At 59.5% G+C, this 13,439-nt stretch overlaps 1 protein-coding gene across 1 annotated transcript; it reads left to right on the top strand.

Moving 5' to 3' along the window:
- Positions 1–226: 226 nt before the first annotated feature.
- LOC124580599 (histone H1-III-like) lies at positions 227–12,951 on the top strand (the record flags this gene model as incomplete). Its single annotated transcript, XM_047131271.1, has 2 exons — positions 227–829; positions 12,346–12,951. Coding segments are annotated over 2 exons (1,209 nt in total), but the record flags the coding sequence as incomplete, so codon positions are not given.
- Between the last annotated feature and the right edge of the window lie 488 nt (positions 12,952–13,439).

Raw genomic sequence — 13,439 nt, 5'->3', positions numbered from 1 at the left:
GGGAGGCGCGGCGCGGCGGGCGCGCAGAGTGGCGGCCGCTCTCTCGGCCGTCCGCGCCCGCCCGCGACACTGGCTGGGGCCTTTGTGATTCTCTGCTCTTGTGCTTGCGTGCCTGCCGTCCCGCTCGCTCTCGCTGTGTGTTACGCGCGTCGTCGAAATGGCAGATCAGGCGGCTACGAACGAGACTGCTGCGGCACCCGCCGCCACCGGCACTACGAAGAAGGCCAAGTCTGCGTCGTCTGCGAAGAAGCCGCGCGCCAAGCCTGCGCACCCGCGCACCTCTGAGATGGTGACGGCCGCCATCAAGAGTCTGAAGGAGCGCGGCGGGTCGTCGCTGCAGGCGATCAAGAAGTACATAGCCGCGCACTACAAGCTGGACGCGGAGAAGCTGGCGCCGTTTATCAAGAAGTACCTCAAGTCGGCCGTCGTGGCGGGCGAGCTGGTGCAGACGAAGGGGAAGGGCGCGTCCGGCTCGTTCAAGCTTGCCGGCGCCGGCGGCGGGGGGGCGGCCGAGGGCGGCAAGGCTCGTGCTGGCGGTGCCAAGAAGAAGCGCGCCGCTCCGGCCAGCAAGGAGAAGAAGGGCGCCCGTGCGGCCGGCGCAAAGAAGGCTGGTGGCGTGAAGGCGGCGACCGGTCGGAAGGCGGGCGCCGCCAAGAAGGCGTCTGCGGCGTCGGCCGCTCCCGCGGGTGCGAAGAAGGCGGCTGCGGCCAAGCCGGCCAAGGCCAAGTCGCCGTCGAAGGCGAAGAAGGCCGCCAAGGTTCCGACGAAGAAGCCGAAGGCGCCGCGCCCGAAGAAGGCGACGACGCCGTCTAAGGCGAAGGCTTCGCCCAAGAAGAAGAAGTAGAGTAGAGGAGAAAGAGATGGGAAAGGAAGGGTTTGGCGCTTGACTCCGTCGTCCCCACCCCCCGTCGTCGTCTAGTGGCGCGCAAGAGACGCGCGGCCCAAAACGGCCCTTCTCAGGGCCATCAAAGCACGTCGGGGAAGGTTTTGATTGTCGTGTTGCGTTTGGTGTGGGTGTCTGTCTGGCGTTTCTGTATGCCCGTGGGGATGCTGTTTGCGTGCCGTGGTGGTTGGATTGCGGGGGTCGGTGGCGGGTGTGGGCGGCGGTAGCGGCAAGCGGTGTTGTTGTTGTTGTTGTTGTCGTGGTTGAGTCGCCGTGTTTGTTTTGTGGCGGCGGCCGACGGTTGGTTTTCTGTCACGTTGTTTTGTTTGAATACGTTGGTTGGCTTGCCTGCGTTCGTTCTTCTCGGATGTCTGTCTTGTCGAGTCGTGTCTGGTCTTTGTTTTGTTCCTTTGTGTGTGTGTGTGTTATGTTTTGCAACGGGGGGGCACGTTGAGATGCGGAAGGAGTCGGCGGGGATTTCGGTGGCGTGTAGAGCGAGCGAGCGCGCCTGCCTGGCCGTTGGCCGTCGGAGTGGAGTGCGGGTTTTTTTTGTTTTCGAAACGAAAGCGGCGGCCGGCCAGCCACCCGTGCGGTGTGACGTCGGCCGTTGGGTATTGTGCGCTTTGAGCGCCGGGGAGGGATGATGTGTGATTGTTGCGCGCTGCTAGCAGGCAGGCAGAGTGAGCGGGTGTGGCGGACGGACGGGAAGTGGTGGTTTTTGTTTTTGGGTTGCGGGGCGAGAGGCAGGCGACCGACAAAGTTTGCTCGCGACGGAGAGATGTTAGTGGCCCTGAAAAGGGCCGTTTTTGTTTGTGCGGTGCGGTGCCGCGGCGCGGTTTAGGCGCGCTCGCCGCGGATGCGGCGCGCGAGCTGGATGTCCTTGGGCATGATGGTGACGCGCTTGGCGTGGATTGCGCACAGGTTGGTGTCTTCGAAGAGGCCGACGAGGTAGGCCTCGCTGGCCTCCTGCAGGGCCATGACTGCGGAGCTCTGGAAGCGCAGGTCGGTCTTGAAGTCCTGGGCGATCTCGCGCACTAGGCGCTGGAATGGCAGCTTGCGGATGAGCAGCTCTGTGCTCTTCTGGTAGCGCCTGATTTCTCGCAGGGCGACGGTGCCCGGCCTGTAGCGGTGGGGCTTCTTGACGCCTCCGGTGGCGGGCGCGCTCTTCCTCGCCGCCTTGGTGGCGAGCTGTTTGCGCGGCGCCTTTCCGCCGGTGGACTTGCGGGCCGTTTGCTTTGTGCGGGCCATGGCGGTAGCGGTAGCGGTAGCGGAGCGGCGTGCGTGGAGGTTAGGTGCGGCGCGGCGTCCGGTGCTGCCTTGACAACGGGCCCGCGCGCCTCCGTGCTGCGCTTATATGCCCTCGGTTGCGCGTGGTGGGGGGAGGGCGGGCCAGAGTCTATATAGGGGGGCGGCGGGCGCGCTGGGCGCAGACCGTAGCCGACTCGCCAGCCGCTGCAGCTGCTGTTTGTGCACGTTTTGCTTTGCCCGAGGAAGGAAGGATGACAGGCCGCGGCAAGGGAGGAAAGGGGCTCGGCAAGGGTGGCGCCAAGCGGCACCGCAAGGTGTTGCGCGACAACATCCAGGGCATCACGAAGCCCGCCATCCGCCGCCTGGCTCGCAGGGGCGGCGTGAAGCGCATCTCTGGTCTGATCTACGAGGAGACCCGCGGGGTGCTGAAGGTGTTCCTGGAGAACGTGATCCGCGACGCGGTGACGTACACTGAGCACGCCAAGCGCAAGACTGTGACGGCCATGGACGTGGTGTACGCCCTGAAGAGGCAGGGGCGCACCCTGTACGGTTTCGGCGGTTAGGCTGCGTCGCAGCGGGCGCTGGCCTTCCCGCGGCCGTGCTTGTGGGTGGGAGAGACTAGAAAACGGCCCTTTTCAGGGCCACCACACTGTTCGGAAGTTGAAAAGTGCGAAAGAGTCTGTGTTGTTGCTGCGTGTGTGCGCGCTGTGTTGTTTGTTTGTTTGTTTCTTTCTTTCCGTTTGAGCGACGTGATGTGACTGGGAGGGGAGAAGGAAAGGAAACGTGTCATGTGGCTGGCTGTGTGTGGAGCTGCTTCGTTTGTGTGTCTTTGTATCGATCGCGACGGAGATGGCGGGCGGGCTGTGTGTTGTTGTGCGAGAGGCGGTGATTATTTGCTTGCGTGGTTTGTCTCTGTGTGTTTGTTTGCGGCGGCGTTGGGGTTTCCGAGGCAAGGCGTGTGGGCATAGGCGGCCGGATCAGCTGTTTCGTTCGTGTCGACGGCCGTTGCGCGCGGGAGTGGAGGGCGGTGTGTCGACACGCCTCCCTTTAACAATGGTCATTATTGCTGCCGTTGTCGGTTTGGAAGGCGACTGCGACGGTGCAAAATGTGTGCGTGTGTGTGTGTGTTGGGCCACACGGGCTGTGTGGACGACAAGATGGCGGACGTGCGCCGGCGGCGGCTGTGCTGTGACAGTGCAAAGTTAAAACAAAACAAGGTGCGGCGAGGACGACTGAAATTTTGCTTTGGACGTAGGTTTGTGTGGTGGCCCTGAAAAGGGCCGATTGTTGTGGGCCGAGCCGGCAAAGCGCGTTGCGTGCAGGGGAGCACGCGGCGCTGCGATTGCCTGGCCTCCTTTAGGCCTTCTTCTCGGTCTTCTTTGGCAGCAGGACGGCCTGGATGTTGGGCAGGACACCACCCTGTGCGATGGTGACGCCCGACAGGAGCTTGTTGAGCTCCTCGTCGTTGCGGATGGCAAGCTGCAGGTGGCGCGGGATGATGCGCGTCTTCTTGTTGTCGCGGGCCGCGTTTCCGGCCAGCTCGAGCACCTCAGCCGCGAGGTACTCCATGACGGCGGCGAGGTAGACGGGCGCCCCGGCGCCGACGCGCTCTGCGTAGTTTCCCTTGCGCAGGAGGCGGTGGATTCTGCCGACCGGGAACTGGAGCCCAGCCCTGCTTGAGCGGGACTTTGACTTGCCCTTGACTTTGCCTCCCTTTCCGCGTCCGGACATGGCGATGGGCTAGCGACGGTGCACACGAAACGGAAACGAAAACGACCGGTGCGAGCGGCAGCGAGTCGAGCAGCGGAGTGCGTGCCGGCGCAGCCGGGGTGGGGGTGCTTTATGGGCTCGGGTGCGGCGGCCGGTTGCGCGCGCGCCCCATTGGTCGGCGGCCGCAACAGGGCGAGCTGGTAAAGGTGCGGCGGCGGCTGGCGGCGGGTGCCACTGTGTGGGGAGACGCTGACTAGAGCGGAGCGCTTGCTACTGGTGTTGCTGCTGCCGTACGTTGGTTGGAGATGCCGCCCAAGACTAGCGGGAAGGCCGCCAAGAAGGCTGGCAAGGCGCAGAAGAACATTTCGAAGGGCGACAAGAAGAAGAAGCGCAAGAGGAAGGAGAGCTATGCCATCTACATCTACAAGGTGCTGAAGCAGGTGCACCCTGACACGGGCATCTCGTCGAAGGCGATGAGCATCATGAACAGCTTCGTGAACGACATTTTCGAGCGCATTGCGGCCGAGGCTTCTCGCCTGGCGCACTACAACAAGCGCTCGACCATCACGTCCCGCGAGATCCAGACCGCTGTGCGGCTGTTGCTGCCTGGCGAGCTGGCCAAGCACGCCGTGAGCGAGGGCACGAAGGCGGTGACCAAGTACACGAGCTCCAAGTAAGGAGGTGGCTCTGGAATGGAAGGAAGGATGGAGAAGGCTCCTCCGTTGCGAGAGCGGCGAAACGGCCCTTTTCAGGGCCACCAACTTGCCTTTTGCGGGAAGGGCGGAATTGTTGTTGTTGTTGTTGTTTGTGGACGGCTGTGATGTATGTGTGCATTTTGATTGTGGGTGGGGGGGCGCGTCAAAGCGTGTTGCGCGGGGTACGGCCACGAGGTTGGTCGCCGTGGCGTGGAATGGTGGCACGCCTCGTTGGCGTGGTTTTTGACCCATTGGTGTTGTTGGGGTGTGTGTGTGTTTGTGTGTTACCCGTCTGCGAGGGGGGACAGTGCGATCGGCGACTTTTGTGTCACCGTAACGACGGCCGTTTGCGGGTTTGTTTTTTTGCACATCATACATGGCGAGGGTGAAATGTGAAATGTTTTTGTTTGGTTTGTTTTTGCCGCCCACTATTCCCTTTGCTGTACGCCGAGTTTGACAATGGTGCGACGTAACTGCAGCGTGGAGGTGTGTGAGTGACGTTGAAATGAACGTGCCATTAAGACGCATTGTTGTTGTATTGTACTGTACGTGTACGGCGACACGCACGATGATGTACCATTCGACTCTGATGTTTGATAGCCGTGTCTGACTGATTGCGTACGACGCACGCACACCGATGTCGTCATTCAAGATGCACGCTAGACGGCGGCGGCGGCGGCGGCGCCGGTCGTTTGTTTGGCGAATGTCTGTACACGTGTTTGTCTGTGTCCATCCGGTATGTATTTGTTTGTTTGTTTGAAAGTGTTTTGTGTGTCGGTGACGTGGTCCGATCCGTCGCCCCCTGAGTAACTGTCGATCGGCGCGATAGACCGGCGTCACGCAACTGAACCGAAGTCTTGGGCACACCCGTCATACTGTTGTACACCGTCGCGCTGAGAACGGTAACGAAAGGTTGACTCTGATCGGTCGAATGTCTGGGCAGAACGTGAGGAATGAGGCAAGAGTGCAAGGAGGGGGGGGCAAAAGAGAGAGGAAGGGAAAAAGGGGAGAAACGCATTCGTAGAGCAACGGAACGTTCCCGTGTCGGAGGCGTATTGGAGCCGCACTGAAATGCGTTTAACGGCGGCGCGGCTGCAAGTGTCTGCCGTGGTGAACGTTACCTTTGACGGCTGCATTGGGCTTTGCCTTTGCTTTCGCTTTCGCTTTCGCTTTCCCGGATGTACGTAACGTTTGTTGATATGGTTCTGAGGAAGAGTGTATGACAGTGCCGTGCCGTCCATGTTCGTGTGCCCTCCCATTGTGTGTATGCTATTGTCTGTGTACTTGAATGATGTATGTAGGTGTTAGTGGACATGTTTTACCAGTGGGGGGAAATGGATCGTCGATAGTTGCCGTCACTCTGTCACGGTCGAGATGACGCACCCTCCGTACAGAAAGGTGTCGAGAAAGTGAGTGTGTGTGTGTGTGTGTGTGTGTGTGTGTGCGTGCGTGCGTCCGTGAATTGGCAGTGTTTGGAGGTGGGCGTGCCCTGCATGTGGCCCGGAAAAGGCTGTTCGTTAGGCGGTAGTGTTGTGTGGACAGGGGAGGGGCATGCGTAACGCTGCTGGCATGGCATTTCGGGAGATGGGAGGGGGCAAACGAGGAAACGAGGAGCGGCGGCCAAAGACGGGACGGGGAGGGGCGCGGTGTGGGTGGCTTGCGCCTGTGCTCGGCGTTGTGGTTTGTGCAAAAGAGGAGGAGAAAAACAATGTGAGTTGCCAGGGAGGGGAGCGGTGTTGTGTTGTGGTTGTCGTGGTGTAGCCGCAGACGCGGCTGTCAGTGAACGTGGCGAGACGGACGGATGCGCGGAGGGGCGGGGGCGGGGGCGGCGCATTTCGCCGGTGCCGTGCCGTGCCGTGCCGTGCCTGAAAGCCGCGTGGTCGCTGTGTTGTTGGTGGCGTGGGGGCGAGGAGAGTACCGTACGGGTGTGCTTGTGCGCCGGAAATGGCACACTGCGCCCGCCCGTCTTGGAGGCTGATGGCTGTGGTGTGGAAATGGGGCGCGGTGATGTTGAAGCACAGAAAAGAAACCAAGAAAACGGAAGGCGTGATGCGGCGGTGGTGGTGAGAGCGGGAAAAACAAAACAAAAGAAAAAAAACAACAAAAAAAAAGAAGGAAAAACAACAAGAAACAAAAAAGAAAACAAAAAGTCTATCAATATTAAAATGTAAATGGAAATGGAAATGGACCCAGGTATAACCTCCCTGCACAAATAGCAGAGAGTCCGATGATAATAAAAATGTGCCAGAATGTTAACGTCCCTACAAAACAAACCCAACGATAATATTAATGAAAGAGTGAACCGTATGTAACATTGCAACAGACATAATGAAACCTGATAAATTGTATAAGGGCAGCAGCCGTTGACCTTTGGCCCTGTATTCAGAATAAAAAGAGCCAAAGATCGTTACCCCAATGAAAAAGACACTGAAACACGTATGTAACATAGTAGCGATGGCGAGACATTGTAGCATCTGTGACCAGAGAGTTTGCGCTGGACTGCGCGAGTGTTGCGAGCGGTTCTCAGTCAGTCAGTCAGTCTGTGTAGTTGAGGGCTGTACTCTGTCAGTAGTCGTCGCGTGCAGTACGCTAATAGTCGTCATGCAGAGCGGTCGGTCAGTAGTAGCAGCCGAGTGCGGTTGTGTGATGTAGGCGGTCGGCAACACTGGTCAAGATGGTGAATAAGGTATACTGTTAATTAATATAATCATTAGATAATGAGAAATTGTATTTATTGTAATTATGCTCCAACAAGTTCCCCAATAATAATTTTTATTTCAAAAGCATTTTTCAAACATTTAATCTTTTATTGAACTAAAGAGTTCGTTCCACTTCTTTGAAGAAAAATGTCACTAAAATCACAAAAAAAGAGAATATTATTATTTGCAATGCAGTTCCTCCAAGCGCTGCGCAACAACCAGAGCAGAAATGTGACATCCATTTATTCGGAGGTAAGACTTTAATTCCGATTGTTTTGCACAGGGCCAAAGACCGATATTTCGGTTTAATTGAAGTTTCTTGTCACTGAACGGACTTTTTTAAATGTTGTGTGAAGACTTTATATTTGAGTCAGATTGCGAATTGCACATTGTTGTTGCCATTTTCAATACCTCTCATTGTGGGCGAGGTTACAATTAGCGCAATGTCCATTAGCATCCGTAAATAACATTGTCCATTATTTTAAATATTGCTGGGAGGTTACAACACACACACAAAACAAAAAACAAAAAGAAACAAAAAATTGCATTTATATCCGCTCCTCGATTGTAGATACCCCTTACACAGCTGTGTGCAATGAATGAGTGCTGGCTGGTAATTAATTGCACTCCTTGGAGGGAAATGCCATAGGAAGTAGTCTTTAAAAAGTGAATGTTTTTCGTTAAGAGACAAAAGTTACTTTAGAAAAAAAGTAATAGTGGGGCTTGTGTTGTTGAACAAAATAAGTACAATGAACATACGTTATCAGATTTGCGCAATGCAGCGTCACACCACCTCTTGATTATAACACAATATACTATACATCGTCCCGAACCGTGACCAGAGTCGCGAGACGAGCAGAGCACGCCGCCGACGCCCGCTCAGTACAACCGTCCACCCGCTACTACTGTCGACCGACTACTACCTCTCCCGACTCGCGCTACAATATATATAACAACTGTTCCTGGCGACCCGGTGCGTGCCACTACTGTCGTCTGGCGCGGTCCAAGCGCCGACTAGCAGCGATAAAGAACTCTCTGGTCAGACAGAGATGCTGTCATGCCTCGCCATCGCTCTGGTAATGAATACATACGTGTTGCAGCGTGCGTACCACCGGAACACGCAGTGGCGGAGCCAAAGACTGTGTTGTCGAGGTCGAGTGCGAGTGGGAAGAGAGGCAGCGTCGGCACGGAGATGCAAGCGAGCGCGAGACGCACGGGGGCTGCGGCGTGGCGCGTTTGCGGTCGGCGCCTTTGGTGGCAACGGCCGGGACAAGCAGCGGTGTATGGTGTGGTGCGGGGCGGACAGGGGCGGCGGTGGACGGGGAGGAGGCGGCGCGACGACGGCATGGGGGCGAAAACGGGACGGGGGACGGCGGATGTTGAGAGGCGTCACGCGCGGACAGGACACAGACACAGAGACACACAGAGTGGAAAGGGAGGGTGCGCGGTAGTAGTTGGGAATGTGCGTACCGTGCGGGATGGGAGTGGGCGAGGAACACGGTCGTGGCCCCTGTTTTGGGTGCGTGTGATGACGTCGGTGTGTTGTGGGAAGGGAAGGTGCTGTGGCGGCGGCGCGTAATGGGCGTAGGCCGAAAAGAGAAAGGAACGTGGGCAGTGTGTTGGCAAGCGTCGGTTCGACTGCGACGTTGATGGGCAGGGCAGGGCAAGGTTAATGGTGGTAGGAGTAGGCGTGTGGGCGCAAAAAATCTGCCGCTGCAGGCGGTGCCGTAACCGCCATGGCGGGAAGGAGAGAGGGCCAAAGAAAGAAAGAAAGAAGAAAAAAAAGGAGGGGGGGGGGGGCGAAAGTGGAGAGGCGGTGGTGTGAGAAGGGCGGGGGCGGAAGGAAGGCAGGAAGGACAAGAGGCGAGGCGACGGCTTGCTTTGTGTATCGGTCGGTCTCTGGCTATGCTTCGTTTTCTGCAGCAGGGTCGGTGCGCGGCGTGGCTCGCGGCAGTGGGAACGCCTGGTGGCTGGACGGCCAGCAATGCGGTTGGATGGGCGGCCACAGCACCGCACCTGTGCCCGAGGAGGAGACGCTGGCGGCGGGCCCTGAGGTGAGGCCGGCTCGGCTGGGGCTGTGGATGTGTAGGTGTGCGCCGCTGCTGCAACAACGAGTAAAACGCGAGAAGAAGGGATGGCGGTAGAGAGGAAAAAAAAAAAAAAGGTCGTGTTGTGTTGATGCGCAGGCAGACGCGTACAGAGGGACGAGCCCGGTCTGCAGCAGGGTGTGGCCGTGCCGAGTGCAGAGCAGCGGCGGCTCGGTTCGGTTCGGCCCGGCCCGGCGGGCCGCGCTGTTGTCGCGGACGTGAGCGCCCCCTGGCGGGTGGCCGGAGGCGGCGCGGCGTGTTGGACGTGTGGCTGGTGGCAGTGCACAATTTGCGAGTGGCTGGCGGTGTGGTGTGGCGGTTGGCGCGTCGGGCGGCGGAGAGGTATGTGTTGCGGGCGCCCTTTGCTGCGCTGCGTCGTTGCGTGTGCCGTACAGGGCGGGCGCTTGTCGACTGTGTGGGCGGTGTGGCGAATTGGCGTGAAACGGCTGCCGAGAGGTGTGTGGTAGCGAGCCGGTCGGTGGTGTCAGTGCGAAGGGGAATGTGCGTGCGTTTGGCGGTTTCGGTGTGCTTTTTGCGGCGTGAGAGTGGGAATTAGTGGGGCCGGCTGTTGTGTTGGTTCCTTGTGTCTTGTGTCGCGTAGCTTGATGGCAACGTGGAAGGACGCCGGTTTCGTTTCGAGCCTTGCGTGTGGTTGTCGACGTTGACTGGTTGGCGTGTGCCGATGCACGTGCATGTGTGGGTCGCGAGTGCGTTTTTGGCTGGCTGTGTGTGTGTGTGTGTGTGTGTTTTGGGGGGGAAGGGGGAGGCGGTGGTGAAAGTGCAGTCGTTGCCACGGGCGTCGTCGGGTGGGGCTGGGGCTGTGCGTCGTGGCGGAAAGGTGGTAGGTTGCGGGAAGCGAGCCCGTCGTTGACGGTGTCGCGTGAGTTGTGAATCGAGTGGGGCGCGGGGCGCGGGACAGGAGCAGCGTGCCGCTGCGTCGTGGTCGTCAGCAGAGGCTGTGCGTGTGCTTGTCCTTTTTGTGGGCGGTTCGTGCGAGGCGTTTTTGTTTTGTGTTGCCCTAGTTGTTAGTTTATTTTGTTTGTGTTTGTTATTTTGAGACGACGACTGGTTGGTGGCGTGCGCGCGAAGTGGCGGTGTGCGCTTCCCGTGTCGTTTGTGTTGTTTGGTTTTTTTGTTTTTGTGTGTTTTTTTTTTTTTTTTTTTTTGCACTGGGCCCCGGTGGGTGGGTGCGTGTGTGTCGATTGCCGGCTGGCGAGAGGTGCGCCATCGGCGGGGTGGGTCGCCGGCACAAGTAGAGGCGGCGGCGTTGTTGCTGTTGTTGTGTGGTGTTTGTTTTGTTCGGCTGTGTCGGCGAGCTGTGTTGCGGTGCGTGTGAATGGTGGTGCAAAAGTGCTGGCGTTGGGGCTGCGACTGCGACGGCGGCGAGCCGCGGGCGCGCCATTGATAGTGATGTTGTGAACAGCGGCTGTGTACGGTAGTGGTGTTGTTGTAGCACGACGTGCATCCGGGCCGGCGCGGAAAGCGCAGTTGCGGGCGGTTGCCCTTCGGTGCCAGCCATGTCGCGTGAGCGGCGGGTTGCTCTGGTGTCGACACGTGGTGCTCTGGGTTGTTGTGTGGTGCCCTTTGGCCGGTGGGGGTGGTTCGCGTGTGTCTCGTTCGCGCTCGGTGTCTGGTCGTGGTCGTGGTCGTGCTGCTCCCCCGTCTGTCGGCGGTTTCCGACGTCGTCTGTACGTTTTTGTTCGTTTGCGGCGTGCCTGCCGACGTCGTCCCGTCGCGACCTTTCAACCGAAAGTGTGGCGCCCGAAGGTGAACGAACGTAACCCTGACCTCGGCGCTTTACGCTGAGCCGAGCGAACCGAACCGAACCTAACGTGTGGTGTGGCGAGGTGAGCTCAGCCTGTGAGCCCCTAACGTCTACGTAAGGTAAGCTGTCCGGCACGCCTCACGTTTGAACGCTTTTGTAACCTACGTTTGACGCTTCTTAACCTAGCACTGACCCCTTAACCTAACGTGTAACCTAACCTAACCTAACCTAACCTAACCTAACCTAACCTAACCTAACCTAACCTCTGACGCCTGACGTGTTTGAATGCTTAACCTAAGTTTGACGCTTAACCTAACCCAAGTCCCCTTAACCTAACCCACGTCCACCTAACCTAACCTAACGTAGACGTGTAAACGTAATGTGTAACGCGTAACGTGTAAGGTCGGCTGTCGTGTGTGCTTGACGGCAGATTGGGTTGGTCTGTAGATTCGGATTGCGGTTTGCCTCGGTCGAGGGGTTGGGTCGGAAGCGGCGAGGGGCGGCGGCGCCTGTTGCGCAGGCGGCGTCCGTTTGCGGCGGGCAATTGTTGAGAAACGGCTGTGAATGTTGGCGGGCGAGAGGAGGAGGACGGCGCGCGATGTGGCCCGACGGCTGCGGGCCGATCGGGAAACGGCGGGAGGGCGACGGAAGGCGATGGGGCGGCGGAGGCGCGTTTGCACGGCCGTCATCGCCGCACGCCTCGGCTTGTGTGGCTGTGGCGCCGGCCGCGCTGGCCGGGCTGCCGCGGCGACGGTGTGGGAGTTTTGCCGAAGGTTTGGCCATTGTGGCGGGTCGTCGGCTGGGGCTGTGGGGGCGGCATTTGGGCGGGGGCGGCGATTCTCGGCGGGCCGACCCAGGCTGTAGCGCGCGGTAGCTGCAGTTTGGCCGTGGTTTGCGGCGCTGCCGTGGCGACTGGTTGGCGACTGTGGTGTGGCTGTGTGTAGCCCCATCCTCGGTGGTTTGAAAGGCGCGGGCGGTTGTGGCGCAGGTTTGGGGCTGCTCCGCACAGGCTGTCGGACGTTGGGCGGTAGCAAGCGCGGGAGGCGCGGCGCGGCGGCGCGCAGAGTGGCGGCCGCTCTCTCGGCCGTCCGCGCCCGCCCGCGACACTGGCTGGGCCTTGTGATTCTCTGCTCTTGTGCTTGCGTGCCTGCCGTCCCGCTCGCTCTCGCTGTGTGTTACGCGCGTCGTCGAAATGGCAGATCAGGCGGCTACGAACGAGACTGCTGCGGCACCCGCCGCCACCGGCACTACGAAGAAGGCCAAGTCTGCGTCGTCTGCGAAGAAGCCGCGCGCCAAGCCTGCGCACCCGCGCACCTCTGAGATGGTGACGGCCGCCATCAAGAGTCTGAAGGAGCGCGGCGGGTCGTCGCTGCAGGCGATCAAGAAGTACATAGCCGCGCACTACAAGCTGGACGCGGAGAAGCTGGCGCCGTTTATCAAGAAGTACCTCAAGTCGGCCGTCGTGGCGGGCGAGCTGGTGCAGACGAAGGGGAAGGGCGCGTCCGGCTCGTTCAAGCTTGCCGGCGCCGGCGGCGGGGGGGCGGCCGAGGGCGGCAAGGCTCGTGCTGGCGGTGCCAAGAAGAAGCGCGCCGCTCCGGCCAGCAAGGAGAAGAAGGGCGCCCGTGCGGCCGGCGCAAAGAAGGCTGGTGGCGTGAAGGCGGCGACCGGTCGGAAGGCGGGCGCCGCCAAGAAGGCGTCTGCGGCGTCGGCCGCTCCCGCGGGTGCGAAGAAGGCGGCTGCGGCCAAGCCGGCCAAGGCCAAGTCGCCGTCGAAGGCGAAGAAGGCCGCCAAGGTTCCGACGAAGAAGCCGAAGGCGCCGCGCCCGAAGAAGGCGACGACGCCGTCTAAGGCGAAGGCTTCGCCCAAGAAGAAGAAGTAGAGTAGAGGAGAAAGAGATGGGAAAGGAAGGGTTTGGCGCTTGACTCCGTCGTCCCCACCCCCCGTCGTCGTCTAGTGGCGCGCAAGAGACGCGCGGCCCAAAACGGCCCTTCTCAGGGCCATCAAAGCACGTCGGGGAAGGTTTTGATTGTCGTGTTGCGTTTGGTGTGGGTGTCTGTCTGGCGTTTCTGTATGCCCGTGGGGATGCTGTTTGCGTGCCGTGGTGGTTGGATTGCGGGGGTCGGTGGCGGGTGTGGGCGGCGGTAGCGGTAAGCGGTGTTGTTGTTGTTGTTGTTGTCGTGGTTGATTGTCGCCGTGTTTGTTTTGTGGCGGCGGCCGACGGTTGGTTTTCTGTCACGTTGTTTTGTTTGAATACGTTGGTTGGCTTGCCTGCGTTCGTTCTTCTCGGATGTCTGTCTTGTCGAGTCGTGTCTGGTCTTTGTTTTGTTCCTTTGTGTGTGTGTGTGTTATGTT

Source organism: Schistocerca americana, unplaced genomic scaffold (genome assembly GCF_021461395.2).
Source record: "Schistocerca americana isolate TAMUIC-IGC-003095 unplaced genomic scaffold, iqSchAmer2.1 HiC_scaffold_335, whole genome shotgun sequence".
Classification (NCBI taxonomy): Eukaryota; Metazoa; Arthropoda; class Insecta; order Orthoptera; family Acrididae; genus Schistocerca; species Schistocerca americana.
This window is presented reverse-complemented; position numbering and strand designations above follow the sequence as displayed.